General features: G+C 39.3%; 1 protein-coding gene across 1 annotated transcript in view; it reads left to right on the forward strand.

Annotated features, from left to right (window-relative positions):
* Positions 1–328: 328 nt before the first annotated feature.
* LOC129110179 (dynein axonemal heavy chain 11) overlaps positions 329–21,383 on the forward strand; it is a 37,616-nt gene continuing 16,561 nt past the window's right edge. Inside the window, exons 1-54 of the mRNA XM_054622368.1 lie at positions 329–544; positions 1,207–1,350; positions 1,451–1,644; positions 1,748–1,937; positions 2,032–2,131; positions 2,269–2,480; positions 2,663–2,884; positions 2,975–3,142; positions 3,280–3,396; positions 3,494–3,631; positions 3,728–3,843; positions 3,971–4,166; positions 4,603–4,707; positions 4,838–5,233; positions 5,723–6,055; positions 6,157–6,411; positions 6,500–6,669; positions 6,758–6,980; positions 7,124–7,240; positions 7,338–7,424; positions 7,513–7,671; positions 7,874–7,957; positions 8,086–8,244; positions 8,345–8,467; positions 8,813–8,935; positions 9,461–9,685; positions 9,769–9,860; positions 9,948–10,074; positions 10,186–10,338; positions 10,431–10,664; positions 11,428–11,559; positions 12,005–12,165; positions 12,279–12,435; positions 12,547–12,692; positions 12,772–12,888; positions 12,976–13,114; positions 13,308–13,400; positions 13,477–13,671; positions 13,751–13,828; positions 13,921–14,053; positions 14,187–14,314; positions 14,629–14,777; positions 14,989–15,139; positions 15,238–15,369; positions 15,878–16,051; positions 16,639–16,843; positions 17,158–17,323; positions 17,459–17,561; positions 18,250–18,489; positions 18,572–18,733; positions 18,856–19,049; positions 19,432–19,594; positions 19,943–20,066; positions 20,242–20,384. Of these exons, the coding sequence (XP_054478343.1) occupies positions 329–544; positions 1,207–1,350; positions 1,451–1,644; positions 1,748–1,937; positions 2,032–2,131; positions 2,269–2,480; positions 2,663–2,884; positions 2,975–3,142; positions 3,280–3,396; positions 3,494–3,631; positions 3,728–3,843; positions 3,971–4,166; positions 4,603–4,707; positions 4,838–5,233; positions 5,723–6,055; positions 6,157–6,411; positions 6,500–6,669; positions 6,758–6,980; positions 7,124–7,240; positions 7,338–7,424; positions 7,513–7,671; positions 7,874–7,957; positions 8,086–8,244; positions 8,345–8,467; positions 8,813–8,935; positions 9,461–9,685; positions 9,769–9,860; positions 9,948–10,074; positions 10,186–10,338; positions 10,431–10,664; positions 11,428–11,559; positions 12,005–12,165; positions 12,279–12,435; positions 12,547–12,692; positions 12,772–12,888; positions 12,976–13,114; positions 13,308–13,400; positions 13,477–13,671; positions 13,751–13,828; positions 13,921–14,053; positions 14,187–14,314; positions 14,629–14,777; positions 14,989–15,139; positions 15,238–15,369; positions 15,878–16,051; positions 16,639–16,843; positions 17,158–17,323; positions 17,459–17,561; positions 18,250–18,489; positions 18,572–18,733; positions 18,856–19,049; positions 19,432–19,594; positions 19,943–20,066; positions 20,242–20,384 (8,763 nt within the window). The remainder of the gene's footprint in view (positions 545–1,206; positions 1,351–1,450; positions 1,645–1,747; positions 1,938–2,031; positions 2,132–2,268; positions 2,481–2,662; positions 2,885–2,974; positions 3,143–3,279; positions 3,397–3,493; positions 3,632–3,727; positions 3,844–3,970; positions 4,167–4,602; positions 4,708–4,837; positions 5,234–5,722; positions 6,056–6,156; positions 6,412–6,499; positions 6,670–6,757; positions 6,981–7,123; positions 7,241–7,337; positions 7,425–7,512; positions 7,672–7,873; positions 7,958–8,085; positions 8,245–8,344; positions 8,468–8,812; positions 8,936–9,460; positions 9,686–9,768; positions 9,861–9,947; positions 10,075–10,185; positions 10,339–10,430; positions 10,665–11,427; positions 11,560–12,004; positions 12,166–12,278; positions 12,436–12,546; positions 12,693–12,771; positions 12,889–12,975; positions 13,115–13,307; positions 13,401–13,476; positions 13,672–13,750; positions 13,829–13,920; positions 14,054–14,186; positions 14,315–14,628; positions 14,778–14,988; positions 15,140–15,237; positions 15,370–15,877; positions 16,052–16,638; positions 16,844–17,157; positions 17,324–17,458; positions 17,562–18,249; positions 18,490–18,571; positions 18,734–18,855; positions 19,050–19,431; positions 19,595–19,942; positions 20,067–20,241; positions 20,385–21,383) is intronic.

Below are 21,383 nucleotides of genomic sequence, written 5' to 3' on the forward strand. Positions count from 1 at the left end.
TAATGTAATCTATAATGTAGAAAAAAATAAAATAAATAAATAAAGAAAAACCATTGAATGAGAAAGTGTGTCCAAACTTTTGACTGGTTCTGTATTTCACTGAGAAGAGGGTTACTTAAAGAAAGTTTTTTATTTTTTTCTCACTCTCCAAACAGCCTCCTGGCAGTGATTGAAGAGAGTCTCTGTTGCTTAACAACGGAATGCTGAACCGCCCCTACGGGACTGTACAGCTCAAACATATGAAGTAACGCTGACTTTAAACTATAATACAGCATATAACTAGTCTCTGCAGCTGACTGCTTAAGGATGCAGTGGTCGTAGAGCAGCCATGTCCGACGACCAACGTGTGCCGTCCTTCCTTGAGGACGACAGAGTGAAGTTTGTGGAGGGGAGAGTGTGTTTGTTACTGCGACTGCACCGCCAAACATGGGACAAGAGTGCTGTCACCCAAGAGTTCCAAACTGTTCTGAAACTCTTCTTTGAAAAGGAGTCTCTTGTGTTTTTCTCCTCATCCAAAAAAGCCTGTCTGGTTGCTTCTAAAGAGGTACCTGTATGGTTGTTACATCACTCTTCTATAACGTTAATGAGTAACATCACTAGTGAGCTGGATAAGCTTTGTGCATTTATAATGTATTAAAAAGTGATTTATTGTGACAGACTGTATTTATTTACCGCACTATAAGGCGCACTTAAAAGCCTTTAATTTGTGTTTTATATGTATGAACAAATGTCTCAATAAAGTTATTGAATTTAAAAAAAAAAAATAAAATAAATAATAATAATTTACCCGGCATGCATGAACAAATGTCTCAATAAAGTTATTGAATTAAAAAAAAAATAAAACATTAAATAAAGATAAAAACATTAAATAAAGAAAATGAAACATTAAATAAAGAAAATAAAACATTAAATAAAGAGAATAAAACATTAAATAAAGAGAATGAAACATTAAATAAAGAGAATGAAACATTAAATAAAGAAAATAAAACATTAAATAAAGAGAATAAAACATTAAATAAAGATATTAAAACATTAAATAAAGAAAATAAAACATTAAATAAAGATAATAGATGATATTGCAGCCTTCGTGGCATCAACTTAAGATCTTAAAAATAAGAACTTGAAAATTTAAATATATACATATACCGTACTTGGGAGTGTCATTTCTGTTTGTTGTCAAATCTTGTGATATCATTTCAAATGTAGGTCCCACCTGTTGCTCAAAATAAGCAAATCTACATCCTCAAGAAGAGAGCTGTTCCCGTCAGCTCTGAAAACTACAGGGAGCTTCTGCTTTTTGGCCTCCTGTCTCCATCACCACTACTACAGCTGTCAAGTACAGTTGAGCAGGTGATTGTTTTACCCTCCGTCATACACCCATGTCACGCATTTTGTTGTATGTGCTGTGCCGTTATGAGTGCTGGGTGGATTATTTCTGTCTCTTCGAAAGGTATGTGTTCCACTGCTGTCAAACAACAAAAACCACCAAATGTGGCCAAATCTGATGTCTGAAGACATGATTCGACATGTTGAGAACATGTGCAGTAAGACATCAGTTGTCCGGGGACAGATTTTAGGGAAAAGCGTCCTCCCTGTTCCAACTGAGATGGATTGGATTGAAAATTCATACAGCACCTTCAAAATGTAAGAAAACACACACATTTGGATTTTATTTTTTTCCAAGCCTAGGATCTTTATTTATACTGCATGCATAAACAAACACTCTCAACATGTTTTTCACACTCAGGTACAATAACTATGACAGGGCACTGGCCCATGCCATAGAGACCCAGGTCATCAACTGGACCAATCTGATCCAGAAGATCTTAAAGGAGGATTCATCAGACCTACTTATGACAGGCTGCAATCCAGGGCCCACTGCAGAGCTGAAGTTTTGGGCTTCCAGAAAGAGCAATATAGAGAATATTTATCATCAGGTATGCTCCCCTTTTCTCCCGATTTTAACTAAAATAAGCTTCATCTCCTGACATTCCACACTCTGATTAACATGTATGGTACTTTCCCTTGTAGCTTCATAGTGCCAACGTTCAGAAGATGGGAAAGATGTTAGAGATGATGGATAGCAGCTATCATCCTACAATCATGATTCTAATTGGAAATGTATTTGATGGTAAGATTAGCTGGACCCTTTTCACAGGCCAAGGAGACATTCTTTAGCTTGCATGTTGTCAAATGTTTGTGATTTCCAAAATGTATTATCTCCGATTATGGTGTTTTAATTTAAACCCTTTTTTTCACAATCAAAAGCACTTCAAGAAGCCCAAGATATTGACCTCCATCTACAGCCACTGCATGCACAACTGTCTCAACTGGAAAAGGGAGGATTTCCTCAATTTGAAGCATTCATCCCTGCCCTATTACACACGCTTTTCCTTATCTGGTGCAACTGCCAATCTTATCAAAGTCCAGCACGCATCGTGGTGTTACTGCAGGAGCTATGCAATCTGTTCATTGAGCAGGTAGGAATCCTCATTTCAAACAGCTGTAGTGATGGAATACATCGAGTGACACATACATGTGAAAGTGTTGTGAATATAGTTAAAAAAAAAAAAAAAAATGCTAGTCAGTAGTATTACTCTAACTTCAGTTATTGGCTGTCTACGTGAACAAATTCACAGATGTAAAATCTTGCACTCTTTAGGCCTCTACATACCTCTCTGTTGATCTGCTGCTCCGAGAGGATCCAGAGGAAAGTCAACAAATGGTAAAGACGGTGATAAAAGTCTTCAGATGTTTCAGAGACAGTTACCAGACCCAGAGGGAGAGGTTGGCCAACCATGTGAAACATCCACCCTGGGATTTCCCATCTGCCATGATTTTTGCACGTTTCAACCAGTTCCTTAATCGAATGCTTCAGCTGGAGGTGAGATATATTTTGTTGTCTTTGTATTCAGGTGTCACAGCAAGGTAATATTTGAACGTCGTTTTATTTCCTACTACCCTATCTTTGCAGGACTTGTTTGAAATGATGCTGGACTTTCAGAGGATGGAAAAAATGGAATTTGGTGGACTTAATGGCAAACTCTACAGTGAGCATGCTGCTCAGATGTATAAAGAGTTCAGTAACCACTGCCAAGTGTTGAAGCACAGTGAAAACAGCCCACTTGATTTCAACTCTGAGGTGAAATTGAGTTGATTGTCAAATATATTACTTATTAAGATTTCCATGAGCAGCTACAGCATATTGACAATGCACGGTTTTACAGTGGTGTTAATCATTAAATGCTGTTGAATTGTTAAGTTTAATTTACTCATTAGGGTTTTGAAAACGAGTATAAGGATTTGAAAATGAGGATTGTAGACTTCGAATGCCGCCTTGCCAATCTTCTATGCTTGGCCTTCAAGGATTGCTCAGGACTGGAATCAGCATTCAAAGTAAGCAAGACCAGATATTAGAATGATACTGATGAGAGTATTGATAAAGGGAATAGTGAGTGACAGGACTATCAAGTGAGACATTTTTCTCCTTTAGCTGCTGACTATTGTTGGACCCTTCCTGGAGAGAAGACAAATCAGACAGATATTCAATCCCAACTTCCTTCTACTGCAGCAACATTTCAGAAAAGAGCTGGAGAGATGTAAACATCTCTTCAAATCCCAGCTCACTCAGGTAATGGAAGCAAAAGAGAAAATTAGGAAAATGTATTCAAGGCACAAAAGGTATTGTCCATGCAACAACTTTGTTCAATTCTTTCTTTCTTTACAGATGGAAAGTGGTCTAACTAAGAACATGGCTCCCACATCTGGAGCTTTGAAGTGGGCAAAAATGCTCAGACAACGTATTCAAACACCATGGGAGAAAATCAGATTACTGTTGGATATGTCAGTAGAAACACCCGACTATTTTCAGTGAATGTATTAGTTACAAACAATAGCTAGTCAGACAAATTATGGCAGTTTTGCCAAGCTCAAAAATGACTGTTGTCTCACAATTATGCAATATTTCCAGTCCTGCAGGTGGTGTAGAGATGTCGGAGGAGTACCACATGTACATGGAGATGTTGAGTCTCCTGGACCAATATGAGGAGGACATTTACTCCGACTGGTGTAACGGTTTGGAACAAGCCTGCCTGATCAACCTGAACCAGCCCCTTATCACCCGAAATACCTCATCAGACCTGATCTCACTCAACTTCAATCCAAAGGTAATTGGTGTAATGTCCCTGCAAGCTAGAAAGCACATTGCACATTATGCAGACATCCTCCTATGCTTAATAATTATTTAACTTACTGTTAGACTGATTTAGTAATGCAATGTAATAAGTCTGTCTACTAAAATAATAATTCAATCAATACCCTCACAGAGCTCACATGCCCTCAAGATCCCCCAAAACTGGAATCTCTGTTAGCATCCTTTAATTTACTTGGTATGGCCAAAAAACAATATTCTTCTAATGGAACAAAGCCCAGATGCAGGTCAGCATCACTTAGTATCAATTAATGGGGAATAGATTTTTTTTTTTTACAGTTATTTCATTTTACTTATTAAATTCTCCAAGGGTTTCTGTTAGTTGAGACCAGACATTTCACCTACACCACTGTGACTATGTATAAGAGTATTAATTTCATGTCATTCCTCAGCTGACTGAAGTCTTGAAAGATGTGAAGTACATTCAGACCCTCAGTAAGATCAAGATCCCTGCAGCTGCAATGACAGTTTTCGAGAAGCGTGACATGTTTATAAAGGTAAGAAACAAACATATTACTTCATGGACTCACTTACACTCATTCATACCTGCGAAATAATAAGTAATATGGTATTCCCATTGTCCTTTACATAGTCTGCACCTCTTTTCTCCACACTTGTATTTTCCAGTATGTCAGCAGTCTGCAGCTATTAGTACAATGGTACAACAAGCTGAAGCAGACAGTGCTAGAGGTGGAACTTCCGCTCATCAGAGTTGAGCAGGAGTTCATAGATGTGCAGTTGACAAGAGCAGAGTCTGACCTGACATGGCAGGATCCGGACTGCTGGAGCTTCATCAGCACCACCAAAGACCTGGTCCACGACCTTGTATGTCGAGTCAGTAGAGCCAAAGAAAACTGCGAAGCCATCCAGTCAATGATGAAGGGATGGAGCAAAAGGGCCATGTTTAGCAGAAAGGACAACAAGAGAGGCTCGCTCATACAGCTGGACGACAGGGCGGACAGTGTCAACAAGAAGTACAGCTCCGTGAAGAAGGATGGAGACTCTATACACAAGCTGGTACAGGTACGTGTGGCTGAATGTATGATAATATTCACTCTTGTACATTATAGATTAATTGGTCTACTGTAAGTAAACGTTATTGGCATGGATCCAAAACCTTTTAGCGTCTTGTAGAGATATTTAAATGTTAACAGGTAAATTAAAACCTTAATTTTTAATTCATTTTCACAATTTTTACTTGTGTTTGGCTATTGATGATGATACAGATATTATAGGATAAATACAAATGTAAACATAATTTGTCTTGCACCGTTAACAATCCCAAGTCTTTTGATGCTGTTTCTGGTTTTAATCTTTTAATTCAAATTCAATTTGACTGATTAGACTGAAAAATGTATTTATCTTATATGTTTTACAATTGTCCCAATGGGAAACCATGTAAACATACATGCTATAGTTATTTTGAAATAGATCAAACCCCTCAAATTAAATGTGTCAACCTGCACCATTCCCAATATCACCATCTGTCCAATATCGTAACAATTTCATCAGGAGAATATGGTCCTTTTCCACGCTGACCCTGCGTCAGAAGCATGGCAGTCCTACCTTGAGTATGTGGATGAGATGGTGGTGGAGGGGCTCTTCAGCTACATCAGCCACTCTCTTCAGTTCCTTGCGGACAACATGGAATCAATGCCAAACCAGACACCTCTGTTTGAGGCTCAGTTAATGCTGAGTAGCTCAGGAATGGTTAACCTCCCCTCGTTGGAGCAAGATGCAGGGGACGGCCTCTATGAGCTGATAGAAGGACTGGTCGGAGACATATTCAAGACTTCGGTGAATATCAACAGAGTGGCTGCTCATCTTAGCAACCATAGTTACCAGGTAAAAAAGTTTACTCTGTCTTTCTAAACTTATTATATTGTTTTCTTCTACAAATAGTAAATTCTCCTCATGTTATATTTCATGTTGTATAACTCTTACAGGATGTAATGGATGATATGCTAGATTTGTTGGACCTGAGACAAGAAATAATGGAGCGAGTGGAGAACGTCCTCAAGAAAGCAATAAATTACCAGAGAAAGTTTGACTGCTACACCCATCTCTGGCAAGATGACAAGGCTGAGTTTCTCAGCCAGTTTCTTCTTTATGGACGTGTAGTTTCAGCTGAAGAGATAGAGGCTTGTGGAGCAGATGCACTCCTTGAGAGCCCGCCCACAATCGATAACTTCAAAGAACAGGTAAAATGCTTTTTTGAACCATGAATCACTTTTCCCATACATGGCAGGTGTGTAAATTGTAATCTCTGATGTGGTTTCATTTTTACAGATAGATTTTTATGAGGATCTATATGCTGAAATTTCCAAGCTTGAAGACTTCACAGTGTTTAATGGATGGTTTCGAGTGGTTATCAAGTTCTTTAAAGTGAGCCTCCTAAACACTATAAAGAAGTGGAGCTGGCTTTTCAAAGAACACCTCTTGACATACGTCACTAACAGGTAAAAAAAATCAAAAAATCTGCATAGCTTTCAAATGCAGAACAAACTTTAAGATCAGTTTTTTTAATGTGCATGCTTTCCCACTCAGTCTTGATGAGCTGCAGACGTTTGTAAGAGCCACAGTTCAAGGGTTAGGCCAGCCTGTGGCTAAAGGAAACCACCATTGCTTGGTGGAAGTGATGAGTCACTTGTTGGCTGTCAGAGATAGACAAGCAGCCACAGACAAGATGTTTGAGCCCTTCAAGGATACAATAATCCTACTTGAACAGTATGGAGTGACCATACCAGACCAGGTCTATTCTCAGCTGGAGGTAAAGAAAATAATGGATGGTCCTTAATTTATTGCCACCTTCAAGTACCAAATAATATGATATGATAACAAAGGATAATTAATTCACAAATTCATTTTGTGGCCATTCAACCTTTGATAAATTAAAACTAATTCTTGCTACAGGAACTTCCAGAGAAATGGAGTGGGGCAAAAAAAATGGCCCTTAAAGTGAGGCACGAGGTTGCACCCATGCAGAATGCAGAAATGATGGTTATACGGAGACGATGCATGACATTTGAGGTGACAAGTCACTTTAAGCTCTTATTTCCAAAAATATATTTGCACAGTATTGAAGAAATGTGTGAAGGCTATTAAAGTGGTATTTCTCATTTTTCAGGTAAAACAAAGCAAATTCAGGGAGATGTTCAGAGCGACATCCCCCTTTACTAACAATGCAGTGCGTCCCTACATCAGTCTGGAGAAAGTAGGTCTTTAGCCATTGCTATATCGTTTAAATAACATTGTATCATCCTGTACACTTTGGATAACAATCAATATGTGTTGTTTTCTAGTCTGAAAAAGCTGTCCGAGACATGGAGAAGGAGGTAGCAGCGCTACAGGAGTCCACAAATCTGTTTGACGTTACTATTCCTGACTACAGGGACATCAAGCTCTGTAGACGAGAGATCACTGTCCTCAAAGAACTGTGGGACATTGTTGTATATGTGAAGGTAAGTAGCTTAAAGCACACTGTAAAAGAAAATACAGCTGAAAGCCTCATCTCCACGCTACATTCCCCAATAACTCAATAACTTGACCAGCCCTTCCTCTTGGAGGCTGTCATTTATTCTTTAAATACCCTGAAGCCTCTAAATGTCCCCATTAAGTACCCTCAGCCCATTGACCTTTCTGCACGTGTCTTTATCTTTACAGAGCACTGTGGAAAACTGGACAATGACCAAATGGAGGCAGATAAACGTGGACCAGATGGATGCAGAATTGAGGAGGTTTGCCAAGGTGAGGTCACCAACAGTGCTACATCACACCAGCATAGCCCCCCTGCTGTCTTGCTGTCATGCACCATTGCTATTTGTAACAGATGCCTTTAATAACTAATTATGTTTACCTACCTTCTGTTTGTGTAGGACATACGGAAGCTTGACAAAGAGGCTCGCGTGTGGGATGTGTATTCTGGTTTAGACCTTTATGTAAAGAACCTGTTGACGTCACTTCGGGCCGTGAGTCAGCTCCAGAACCCTGCAATACGAGAGCGCCACTGGGTGAAGCTAATTAGAACAACACAGGTGCATAAATACACACAGCAGCGGTCATACTTTAGAGTATTTCTTCTTGCATGATGGAAATCTGAGACTTTGCATCATGACAATTATTCTTTTGAAATAGATGGACTTCACTGTGACTGACAGTACCACCTTGGAAGACCTCTTGGCTCTGCAGCTCCATTTGTTGGAAGACGAAGTTCGCAACATAGTGGATAAGGCAGTCAAAGAAATGGCCATAGAGAAGGTTCTTCTTCAGTTACTAGATTATGGTCGAATACATCAAGAGTTAGTTAGCACATGAAAAAAGTAATAACGTTGAACTATGATCCCAACCTCATCAACGTGGTCCATGTATCTCCAAAACATTTTTCATGAGTCTGTTTTCAGCATTGTGTGTGTGTTTTTCAGATAATCCAATGTTTTTTTTTTAGCATAAGAGATTTTCTTAATTAATAATGGAACACTTTATTTGAAGTAACTGAGACTAAAAGCATAGATTACATAGATACATGGTTTTCATTGGACAGTTGTAGTAACTATATGTGGTTAAGGTATTATTAATATTCTGTCCACTATTATTTTTTTTCAGATTGTGACAGAAATAAGTAAAACTTGGGAATCAATGGAGCTTTCATATGAAGATCATTACCAAACCTCTGTGCCACTTCTTAAATGTGATGAGGAACTTATTGAAACTCTTGAGGATCATCAGGTAAATATCTAAGCTTCTGAAATTGTTACTAAGATTTTATGTGTGACTTTATTGCGCTGAAAGTTCTCAAGACCAGTTGTCTGTGAGAAGCACTGATAGTTAAGAGCTGAATAGAGATGAGAGTGCAGAAAGGGGCCGCCCTGTCTGACTGTTTAACAGCACAGCTGAGAGTAGAGAGGACCCTATTGAGTCCTTAGATTTATAGCTGCCATAGAACACAGGACATTGTTGCACTGTGGCGGTCTTTGTACAGGTCCACCAGATGTATTGGGGGGTTTTAGGCAGCAATTAGAGGTCTTTTCACTTTAATGCCTAGATCTTTGTGGAAACAGACTGTTTCCCTCCCCCATCTTTTTATGGCACAGTATGCAAATGAGGTTGAATATGCATTGTAATTAAACTGACTTATGTTATGAGGTTAAGGTTATTAAGATATTACTTCAGTAGTGTGGTGTATTTGAGTTTTACATTGGACCCAATCCTTTTTGTAAGCTATACACATGTCCCATTGTCTTCATCCTCAAGGTTCAGCTCCAGGGCATCTTCCAGAGCAAGCATGTACACCACTTCCTGTTCCAGGTAGTGGAACTACAGAAACAGCTGACTGTGGCTGACTCCGTGCTGATGGTCTGGATTGAGGTCCAGAAGACATGGGCCTACCTGGAAAGCATCTTCAAAAGCTGTGAAGACATCTGCCAACAACTGCCTGCAGATGCTCACAGATTCCAAGCTATAGATGCAGAATTTCAGGTCTGCACTAATATGTCAGTCATATAGCGAAGCAAATTAAAAAAATGTCATCATTGTAAACATGGAAATTTTGGTTCTTTCAGGAGCTAATGTTGGACAGTGCTAAGACTAAACATGTCATTGAGGCCACCAACAAACCTCATCTATTTGAGAAGTTAGAGGATTTACAAACAAGGTTAACTTTTATTTAATTACACTTTCATTTTACTCCTCACAGTCTGTTTTGATGAGCTCAATATTCCCATACTCTCTCTTTTAACAGGCTGACAGTGTGTGAAAAAGCTCTTGCCAAATACTTGGAGACAAAGAGACTTGCTTTTCCACGATTCTACTTTATTTCATCTGCAGACTTGTTGGACATCCTTTCCAAAGGGAGTCGGCCCAGAGAGGTATATTTATTTGGCATTTACCTTGATTTTTGTTTTTTAGTATTTTTTTAGTGTCACTACTTGACTTCTGTGTCTATTGTGAAAAGTTGAATGACTCAATGTCTTTTGCAGGTAACTGTTCATCTCTCAAAATTATTTGACAACCTCTCAGATCTTGAGTTTGCCAAAAGCGAACAGTTTGATAATCCTAAACTTGCAGTGGGCATGTACAGCAAAGAGAGAGAATATGTCCCATTCCAGACAGAATGTTGCTGTTTCGGGCCGGTAAGATTATATTCAGGATCAAAGAATCTGAAAAAGCTATCCGATTTCATAAGATGAAGAACTAAACTAATGGTAAAAATACTTAACATCAGGTGGAGGCATGGCTTTCTTGTCTGGAGGAGTCTATGAAGGAATGTGTGAGGGGTCACTTGTCCGAGGCTGTGTCGGTGTACGAGGACCGGCCCAGAGAGCAGTGGATTCTCGACTTTCCTGCCCAAGTGGCTCTCACTGGATCCCAGATCTGTTGGAGCAATGATATGGAGCTTGTGTTTAAAAGACTGGAGGAAGGATTTGAGACCGCACTAAAAGAATACAACAAGAAACAGGTACATTGTACGATGATGTAACACACCGACATTAAAATAATATTATCTTGTAATGCGTACGCAATATTTTGAAATAAGAAAAAAATGTTACAAAACTAGGATACGGTAAAACAACACCACAAACCGTTGCATCAAAACTCACAGGAATCTACACATTATTATACATTTTGTTGCAACATCAGTTAATGTAATTGAAAGTTTATTAATATAGCCAGCTAAAGAAGATGGACACGTTTTCCATAATGCCCTCATAATAACTTCAGAGTCAGTGACCTGAGATGGGTATGTGAGGTCTTGTTGTGGGCTTTGCTCACGCAGTATTATTACTCTTGTCAGTTTCATCAGCAATATTTAAGGTTACCGTGTCCTTGGTTGCTGTTTGAATAAACTCTCCTTCCCTTCAACGCACTGGACTGATTGGATCTGCCGTCGCACAAGACCAGTTACAAATGCAAGACATCATTTATGTTTTAGCTAAAGCAAGAACAAAAGTCCACTTCAGATTGACTGTGTTTCTGTAAAATTGTCCACATGGTCTACAATTTATATACAGACTGTTTATGTTGTTCTGCATGGATTGAAGTTTTAATGATTTACTGTAGAATACTTAACAATACAAGTGAAACAAGAAATTTAAACCGTGCAATTTTATGTCAGATTTTTGCCAATCATCTTGTTTGTAAATTTAAATTGGCACATATACCTTAACGTCTGTATATTTTCCGCAGCATTGCTTTGAATATGCTTTTCTTCCCTCCTCCAGATTTCTCAGCTCAACTTGTTGATCGGCATGCTGCTGGGAGAGCTGAGCTCAGGCGACAGACAGAAGATCATGACTTTGTGCACTATTGATGTCCATGCTAGAGACATTGTTGCCAGCCTCATTGCCCAAAAGGTAATCACAATGTAATCATCCCATAATAAGCATTTCCTTTTAGTCTGATTAAGCTAACTTTGGAATTTTAAATAAAATACTCATCATAGAGGTGTGTAAAAGACCATGTCACAGTGTTTAGCTTTTCTAAGGTGAGATTTAGTTTAATGAAAATCACAATCCATATTATAACAGCTTGATTCTCCATTTGAAACCTATGTGCAGCAAAACAAAAACCTAACTAGGAAAAGTACAGTTCTTGACTTTTTACATTTATATGGAATGAGATAAACAACAGAGGCAAAGCTTCCATTTGACCACATGTTTAGACTAGATTATATACTATTAGCTTAAACTAAAACAGACACTATTTTTGAACTATTATCATCATATTACCTGCTGCCCCTATCTCTTGTGACATATGTGTTCTTTGACATAATTTAATGGAAGCCACGTGTGTTCACAGGTCACCACCTCACAGGCCTTCCAGTGGCTTTCCCAGCTCCGGCATTGCTGGTATGAAGAGCAGCGTCACTGCTTTGTTAACATCTGTGATGCCCAGTTCCTTTACTCATATGAGTATCTTGGAAATACACCACGTCTAGTCATCACTCCCCTCACAGACCGGTAACTGTTCTGCTTATCATGTAACTTTTGAATACATACATTTGCTACATTCAGCATTTCCAATAAGCACATTTGCTTGTTTCCCTGTGTGCTATTGCCATGGGCATGTCCAGGTGCTACATCACCTTAACTCAGTCACTACACCTGACCATGAGTGGAGCCCCAGCTGGACCCGCTGGAACAGGGAAGACTGAGACCACTAAGGATCTTGGCAGAGCCATGGGCGTCATGGTATACATCTTCAACTGTTCCGAACAGATGGACTACAAGGTGTGAAAGTCATTAAGCGGACAATTCATAATTATTCACTTTGGTCTTGATTAGATGTTTCAGTAATGTATGATTAAATGCAAAATAAAAATGTTTCTTCTTCATATTCAGTCAATTGGTAATATCTACAAGGGTCTGGCCCAGACCGGAGCATGGGGCTGCTTTGATGAGTTCAATCGCATCGCTGTGGATGTTCTGTCAGTTGTAGCAGTGCAGGTCAAAACCATACACGACGCCATCCGCTCTAAAAGGAAAAGGTAACCAACTGAAGCTGAATGCATGAAGCCTTTATGCTGTAAGAGTCAAAATGTTTTAACCCTTTATTTAACCTCATAGGTTCCTGTTCTTAGATGAAGACATTGTCTTAAAGCCCTCTGTGGGGATTTTCATCACTATGAACCCTGGCTATGCCGGCAGGACGGAGCTACCTGAGAACCTCAAGGCTCTTTTCAGGTGAGAGTTATACATTAACTTTGCTTATAGTGTGCTACTTTACTCAGCATGAAGTTTATTGTCTGCATTGTGTGTGTCCTGCTGTAGACCCTGTGCCATGGTGGTGCCTGACACAGAGCTTATTTGTGAGATAATGTTGGTTGCTGAAGGCTTCCGTGGGGCGAAGCTTTTAGCCAGGAAGTTTATCACTCTGTACACTCTCTGCAAAGAACTTCTCTCCAAGCAGGTAGGAGAAAAACACTTAATAACACTGTTATATTTCATAATGTTGGAGTAGAACAGAGAGTACCAAAAGGACCCTAGTACCCTAAGACCAGAGCGTTGTATGGAAGCATCTTTGTGATTTGTATGATATGATTTATTGCAAGTATAAACGCAGGAATACACATCTTTACTGTCTATTCTCATGTGTCTTTTAGGACCACTATGATTGGGGTTTGCGTGCTGTCAAGTCGGTTCTGGTTGTGGCAGGGGCTCTGAGAAGAAGAGACAAGGGTAGACCAGAGGATCAGGTGACTTACATGTGTATGTCATCTCACTGCCACAAGAGGAAGACTCTTTAATCTATAACTGCACTTTACTTCCCAGGTGCTGATGCGTGCACTGAGGGACTTCAACATGCCTAAAATTGTCACTGAGGATGTGACTATCTTCTTGGGACTGCTGGCAGATCTGTTCCCAGGCTTGGAGGTGGAGAGAGAGAGAGAGTGTGAATTTGAAAAGGCCATCCGAAAGACCACGCTGGAGCTCCGACTCCAGCCTGAGGAGACATTCATCCTTAAGGTTTGAGATGATATGGTGCATACCTGGTCAATGCTGAAACAAATAATTAAATAATCCTTTTCTACATTTATTTTGTCAGGTGGTTCAGTTGGAGGAACTCTTGGCAGTGCGTCATTCTGTCTTTGTTGTTGGAAATGCTGGCACTGGGAAAAGCCAGGTTGGATTTTATTACCTTACAAATTGTGAAAGTAAATGCTCAATTTGTTTTGGTAAGGTTCAAGAAATATCAGTTGTTTATCTTTTCAATAGATATTGAGAGTTCTCCATAAAACCTATGTAAACTTGAAGAGGAAGCCTGTATGGAATGACCTCAATCCAAAGGCAATAGACAGAGATGAATTGTTTGGCTTCATCCACCACTCAACTCGAGAATGGAAAGATGGTAAACAAAGCTGGTTTTAAATGAGAATAACAAAATTTAAAACACATTAACCAGTTCTAAGTCGTTCTAGATCTAAACAGTGCTATTACCTTGTAATCACAGTTGTTGTTTGCTTTCTTCATCTCTGTGTAAGGTTTGCTTTCATCACTGATGCGAGAGCAAGCAAACATCTCCCACACAGGACCTAAGTGGATTGTGTTGGATGGAGACATTGATCCGATGTGGATTGAATCACTCAACACAGTGATGGATGACAACAAGGTACCTCCCTCCTGTTCACTCATACGCTTTTGTACAACACATAGCAACCAAGGTGGTATAGATAGAAAAAGATGTTTCTTTCCCCCTCCTTCAGCAATCACTTCCTGGAGTGTGAGTACTTGGAAGTCTTTTTCCACAGCAATGAATCACAGTCACAGTGATCTTCCGCCTTTGAAATATTCTTAAGCAAGTCTGTCAAACCTGATGAGAAATTAAGGTGTTTTCCTTATTGTTTGGGTAGAGTCTTGTCCGTCATATTGACCATGCAAATGTTATAATATTAGGAAACTGTAATGCATCATAACGTCTTTCAGGTGTTGACTCTGGCCAGTAATGAACGTGTGCCACTCACTTCATCCATGAGACTGGTGTTTGAAATCAGTCACCTAAGAACGGCCACTCCTGCTACCGTGTCCAGAGCAGGAATTCTTTATGTTAACCAACAGGACCTGGGCTGGAACCCGTGAGTCACACAGTTTGTTATTCACATTATATCACAGCATTTTTTGAGCTTTTCATTGCAACCCCGTTTTTGTAAAATCCTCTTTGTCATGTGTTGACAAAGTTGTTGCACCAAATGTTGTGTAAATCTATTATATTCAAAAGACAAAGGACACTCATGTAGATCCCGATCAGATCAGCACATTAACATCAAATGATTCCTTCCTGCTCAGGTATGTTGCCAGCTGGATTGACCAACGAGAACGCCAGACAGAAAGGGCCCACCTCACCATAATGTTTGAAAAATATGTTCCTCGTTGTCTAGAACAGATGAGAAACACCTTCAAGACTATCACTCCTATCCCAGAAAACTCTATGGTGCAGGTAGACAACACACAAGCATATGCAGTGAATTTATTACTTCTGTTGTATGCCTACACAGCCAGCAAATCAGACTGAAATAATATTTTTTTCTTATTCAGACACTCTGCACTTTGCTGGACTGCCTTCTAACACCAGAAAGTATTCCATCTGACTCTCCACGTGAGCTCTATGAGACCTACTTCACATTTGCTTGCATCTGGGCTTTTGGTGGGGCCCTGTTTCAAGATCAGGTATAACTTTAGTTTAATTTAAATTGATGAAATTGTGAATGGTATTTTCATATCAACTTGGTATTTTCATATCAAATTACATATAGCAACTTTAACTACAATTTTGGTGCATGAGTTTTGACATGACAATAACATACCCTGCAGAAATGTTTATGTCCTAATGAAGCTAAGAAAGCTTTCTTTTTATTTCATAGGTGCTCAAAACTAAAATATGCATTTTTCATCGAAAAATGTGTTAGTGGGCTTTTGTGTTTCAGGCTACATCAAAATGTTATTGGATAGTTTGATAATACTCCTGGTAATAGTCCACTCTATTTACTCCTTGAATTGTCTTTGTGCTTCTGTTTTGAAGGTATAAATATAGGGTAATGAGCAGAATAGCGCCTTGTGCTGACAGACAAGTGTCCAAGAATAATATAAGCTGTCAACGATTTAAACTAATGGTGGGGTATTTCATTGAAATGATATGAATTAATGCACAATATTATATCTTCAATGATGTGTCCAGCTCTATGATTACCGAGTGGAGTTCAGTCAGTGGTGGACCAAAGAAATGAAGACAGTGAAGCTGCCAGCACAGGGGACAGTGTTTGACTACTACCTTGACCCTCAAACCAGACGGTTCCTGCCTTGGAGTGATACGGTGCTGCCTTTTGAAATGGAAACTTGTACACCACTACAGGTAAGAACATATAACCTGCTATACATATAGGAGAGTAGCACCCTTCGTGTAACTACAGAAACACAGACTTTTCAAATAATCACATCACAAGCAACATTTTGAAAAATCATGAAAAATAACCAATAATGAACAATACAGGCATATTAAAAATGCATGTCTGCCTCAATGAACATAATAAGAGAGGGTAAAGTCCAATCATGAGGTTATGGCAGGGGTGCTAGAATGGATGATAGGCTTTCCACTGTGTCTGATTACCATCTAGTACACCCCATACCAGACTGTGTGGGGGTGAAGGCATGAGCAACAAGGCTTGAGCTATCACCCACACTCTATTGTCTTTCTTTATTCTCCTGCGTACAGCTGTGAATGCTCCAAAGGCTCTTGCTGAGCCATAATTAGTAGGGTTTTGTTCTGAGCAAATGATGCTATTATGACAGAATAGTTGTGGTGTACTGGGGATATACAAGAAATTATAAATCACATACAATTCACTGAACACATGTCTGTCAATAAATCACACTCAAAGAAAGCCATAATAACTATGTATGTTTCTGCTCTCTCTCTTCCTGCTGTTTCTATGATTGCAGGCTGTTCTGGTACACACAGCAGAGACTATGCGTCTTCGGTACTTCATGGACTTGTTGCTGGAGAGGAGACAGCCAGTGATGCTTGTGGGGAATGCTGGAGTGGGAAAGACTGCACTTGTCAAGAACAAGTTTGACTGTCTGCCAGAGAGTTACATGACAACAAAAGTACCCTTCAACTACTACACTACCTCCCTCATGCTGCAGGGTGAGCGAGGTTTTCTGATTGTTCTTTAGTACTGACTATAACATCAAGAAAAACTGTAGCACCATCTGCTGGTAAAGCTCAGATTCAAAAATAGTGTAGGGGGTAAAACTTCACAGTCAGGTAATTTCTGCAATCATTACTACATAGTCATATGACATCCTCACATTTCCAAAGTTGCTTTCTACAAGTGTAAGACTATTCAAGCTCTTTAAAAAAATATTGTTTGTCTCTTATGTATGTATTGGCAACTGTAGTTAGGTAAAAAAAAAATCCTGTTTGTTTTTGTGACAAATCACTTTTTCTTTCTCTTGTAGTGATTCTTGAGCGACAACTAGAGAAAAGAGCAGGCAGAAGCTACTCCCCCGTTGGCAACAGAAGGATGGTCTACTTTATAGATGACATCAACATGCCTGCTGTCGACAGTTATGGAACAGTGCAACCTCACACACTGATACGTCAGCATCTGGATTATGGGCACTGGTAAGAAGACCGCTCACAATTTGTGCCAGTCTTTTAGTTGAGTGTTTGAGTCTTATGCCACCACATGAAATATATTTGCAGAACTATCGTGTGTTCTGCTTATAACACCAAGCTCTCTTTTCTTGCTCTCTATAGGTATGACAGGCAGAAACTGAGCCTAAAAGAAATACACAATACCCAGTATGTTGCCTGTATGAATCCAACTGCTGGGAGCTTCATTATCAACCCCAGACTACAAGTATGTTTCCCACTTATACCGCCATCAATCTTATTTTCTGATGTTGGATTAAAAGAAGCTTATTCTACAAGCATTATTTATTCTTCAATGCAAACGCTCAAGATTTTAGGTGTAGTCTAGTTTTAATTAAGGATGGATTAATGTATGCGTTAATTATTGTGCAGATTGTTGTTTTAGAGCACCCTTTGACAGAGGCACAGTTTATCCATTCAAACCGTTGTCAAGAGTCTTGAGTCAATGTGCTTTTATAGTGGATCTTAATCTGCAGAAAGTTCTCAGAAACCGTTTCATTTACTTGTTTGTAGAGAAAAGGATTAGCATGGATGATAAACAGCAAATACAATTCCACAAGGAAAAACTCTTCTTAAATCTCCTGTGTGGTTTGGACCATAAACAAACCATGTAACAGCTTTCAACATAATATTTAATACTCAAGTGGCAGCATGGTGAAGATGTATTTTAATGACGCATGAGATACTACTACTACTATTATTACTGCTGCTACTACAGACAAGCCTGTAACATGTACTTTAAAAACATATCTCCAGATGAATTGATTTTAATTCAAAATTACTTACGATGATGTTTTGGGGTGAGACTGAAGTCATTCTTAAACTAGCATCCCCTTATGATCAAAATATACACCGCTATACAATTTCTGACGTTTGGTTGTGCCTTTGCTCTACAGAGACATTTCTCAGTGTTCGCGGTGAACTTTCCTTCGTCTGAGGCTCAGATGACAATCTTCAGTCAGATCCTTTGTGGCCACCTGAAGCAGCAGCTCTTCAGTCAGTCAGTTCAGAGGAGCGCTGTAGCTGTGGTTCAAGCTGCCATGACACTTCATCACAAGATGGTTCACAGCTTTCTGCCCACAGCCATCAAATTTCACTACACATTTAATCTACGAGATTTGTCTAACGTCTTTCAGGTAGTACCGTTGGGGAACATTTTTTGCAATTGGACTTTTGAAAGAAAAGTGAAATATTCATACAATTATCTGTGTTATTCAGGGCATCCTCTTTGCTGGACCTGACAGTGTAGAAGAGAGCACTGACCTGGCACTGTTGTGGCTCCACGAGTCCTGCAGAGTGTACTCAGACAGACTGGTAGATGTCAAGGACCTGCAGCTCTTCCGGAAGCTCCAGATGGAGACTGTGCATGAATGCTTTGAGGTGCAATACATATTCTGATAAAACTAAATATGAATCATATAGTAGAAATTGTTGTTCTTCACCTTCAGATAAAAACATACAACAATATATTTCAATGTTTTAAAATACTTGTCCTCTTCCAGGCACTGGAGGAAAAAAAGATGACAAGGCTGCCGCTCCTCTATTGCCACTTTGCCAAAATGGGCAATGAAGCCTCCTATGCTCCAGTTTCAGACTGGGCTGCGCTCAGGTCCGTCCTCACAGACGCCCTGGAGAGCTACAATGAGCTCAATGCAGCCATGAATCTGGTGCTGTTTGAAGATGCCATGCAACATGTGTAAGTATAGCTAGTTTGAATATTATTATGAAAAATTATAATGATCATAGTGAACTTAATGAAATGATTTCCTTTGATAATGTTTATGTAGTGTTTTGCACCCAAAATTAAAACCAAGACACTAAACACACCACAACTAAAGGAAGACAGAATCTTATAAACAACATAAAGGTAGTAAAAAAGGACATAAGCAACTTTAATAAATTTAAAGATGGCAGTTTAAGGCAGAAAGGGAAGCTAAAATAATGTGAGTTATTGGCACATGTTAAAAGCATCCATGCAGCAGATGTGGATTTGACATATTAAGACAGTTTGCATAGATTTGATATATTTGGTTGAATTAAGGTGTTTTATGGCATAACAAAGATTGTGTTGTTACCAGTTGTCGCATCAGTCGTATCCTGGAGTCTCCAAGGGCTCATGGCTTACTGGTTGGGGTTGGAGGCAGTGGGAAGCAGAGCCTGACTCGTCTGGCCGCCTACATGTCCTCTGTGGAAGTCTTCCAAATTACTCCGAGTAAGGGTTATAGCATCCAGGACCTCAAGGTAAATATTAATGTTGCTAAAAAGGTTTTGAGCCAAACAGAACATCAAGTGCAGTATCACTTCATAAAATTTGCTTTTATGAAAGTGTATAACTTTTAAGTGATCTGCTTGGAGTTACAATCCTTCATAATTAACTTGAATCGAGGTTTCTTAAAAAAAAAAATGCTAAATCAATTTTCTTTCCTGCTGCATGCAGAATATTGACGTGGGAAATACTTGTCAGATAATATTTAAAACCACTGAGAAATGTTTCACTATCTCATTGATGAAGCAAGTTTCCCTAATGGACGTTATATGTGCGTGAACATTATATAGTTGGCGTCCATTCATGACATGTGTTTTATTTAGATGGATCTGGCAGGCTTGTTCCTAAAGACAGGAGTGAAGAACCAGCGTGTGGCTCTGCTCCTGACTGATGCACAGATACCTGATGAGCGGTTTCTGGTCATTATTAATGATTTACTGGCATCAGGTTAGACCTAAACTTCACAGTAATCATATTGTGTCTTAGCTTTTCTGCTGGAGAGGGCATCATCAATTGTCAAATTGTTCAGTCTTTGAAATCATTCTGAAATTATAATGTCGTATGTGAATATTGATCACTACAGCTTGTCACACTGTGATTATGATTGTGCCTTTCCCTCCAGGAGAAATTCCCGAGCTCTTCAGTGAGGAGGAGATTGACGGTATTGTGTCCGGTGTGAGAGCTGAGGTCCGAGCCCTCGGACTGCTGGACAGCAGGGAGAACTGCTGGAGATTCTTCACGGACCGAGTTCGACTCCAGCTCACGGTCTAGTTTTTCAAATATTTCATCTAAATAAATTATTATTCACCAGTGCTTCTAGGCTATTGGTCTAAAGAATAAAATTTACTTATGTATCATTGCTCTTTCAATTAGGCAGATTTTGTCTTGGAAATGTGTTTGTTTATCTGTCACCACTATTTTGTGATGATGTCTAGGTGAGTTGCCTTCTGTTAAAATTGTATTGTTTCTTCTGGAGATATTGCCACTTTTAGGATAGAACCTTGCAGCTACAAAATGCCTCAGTTCTAGAAAAAGCAATAGTTCTCTTCAGTTTGATCATTGTAGTTATTGAGTCCGGCCAAAGTGGACTTACAAGGGTTTCTGAGTCCAAGAGTAGTAGTATTTTCTAAAAACGCAGTTTATTTTCTTATAACAATTACAACGTGTTACTCATATAGCCTGTCGTAGACCCCCTTTTTATGGACTTCTTATTAAGGAGATAATACTTTTTGAAATTACATGAATATTACATATACTGTGTGTTTATATTTTGGAGCAACATCTAGCTGCCCTTAACACAGCCACTCTGCTGGCTGCTATGTATTTTACTCGCCAAGAACTACTAGCCAAGAATAATTGTCTGTTTGCTATAGAAGTGGAGGACACACAAAATGACTAACAAAACTTGTAAACACATATCAGATCAATGCTGTGCTTAATGATTTTGATAGCATTTGAATGTGCCTTCAGAGCTGATATGCACAACCAGAAATTAAAGAAAAAATCTTACACATACTCTGTTTATTATTTGGGCCCAAAAATGAAAAGCACAGCTGCTGCGAAGTGTTATTAAATATGTTTGACAGGCGTTATTAGCAGAGCCAGACAAACTGGGGGTTAAAAGGAAGGAAATTCTTGTCTCAGTACACATGTATGCCATCCAGCTAATCTCTGCGCCAAGGCCTCTGGTAGCGTCACCGTCTGCTACAGCCAACTGGGAATGTGGCTGCCTGTCCACATGCCAAGGCGATGAAAGTGGGGGCA

The sequence above is a fragment of the Anoplopoma fimbria genome, chromosome 20 (assembly GCF_027596085.1).
Source record: "Anoplopoma fimbria isolate UVic2021 breed Golden Eagle Sablefish chromosome 20, Afim_UVic_2022, whole genome shotgun sequence".
In the NCBI taxonomy this organism is placed as follows: domain Eukaryota; kingdom Metazoa; phylum Chordata; class Actinopteri; order Perciformes; family Anoplopomatidae; genus Anoplopoma; species Anoplopoma fimbria.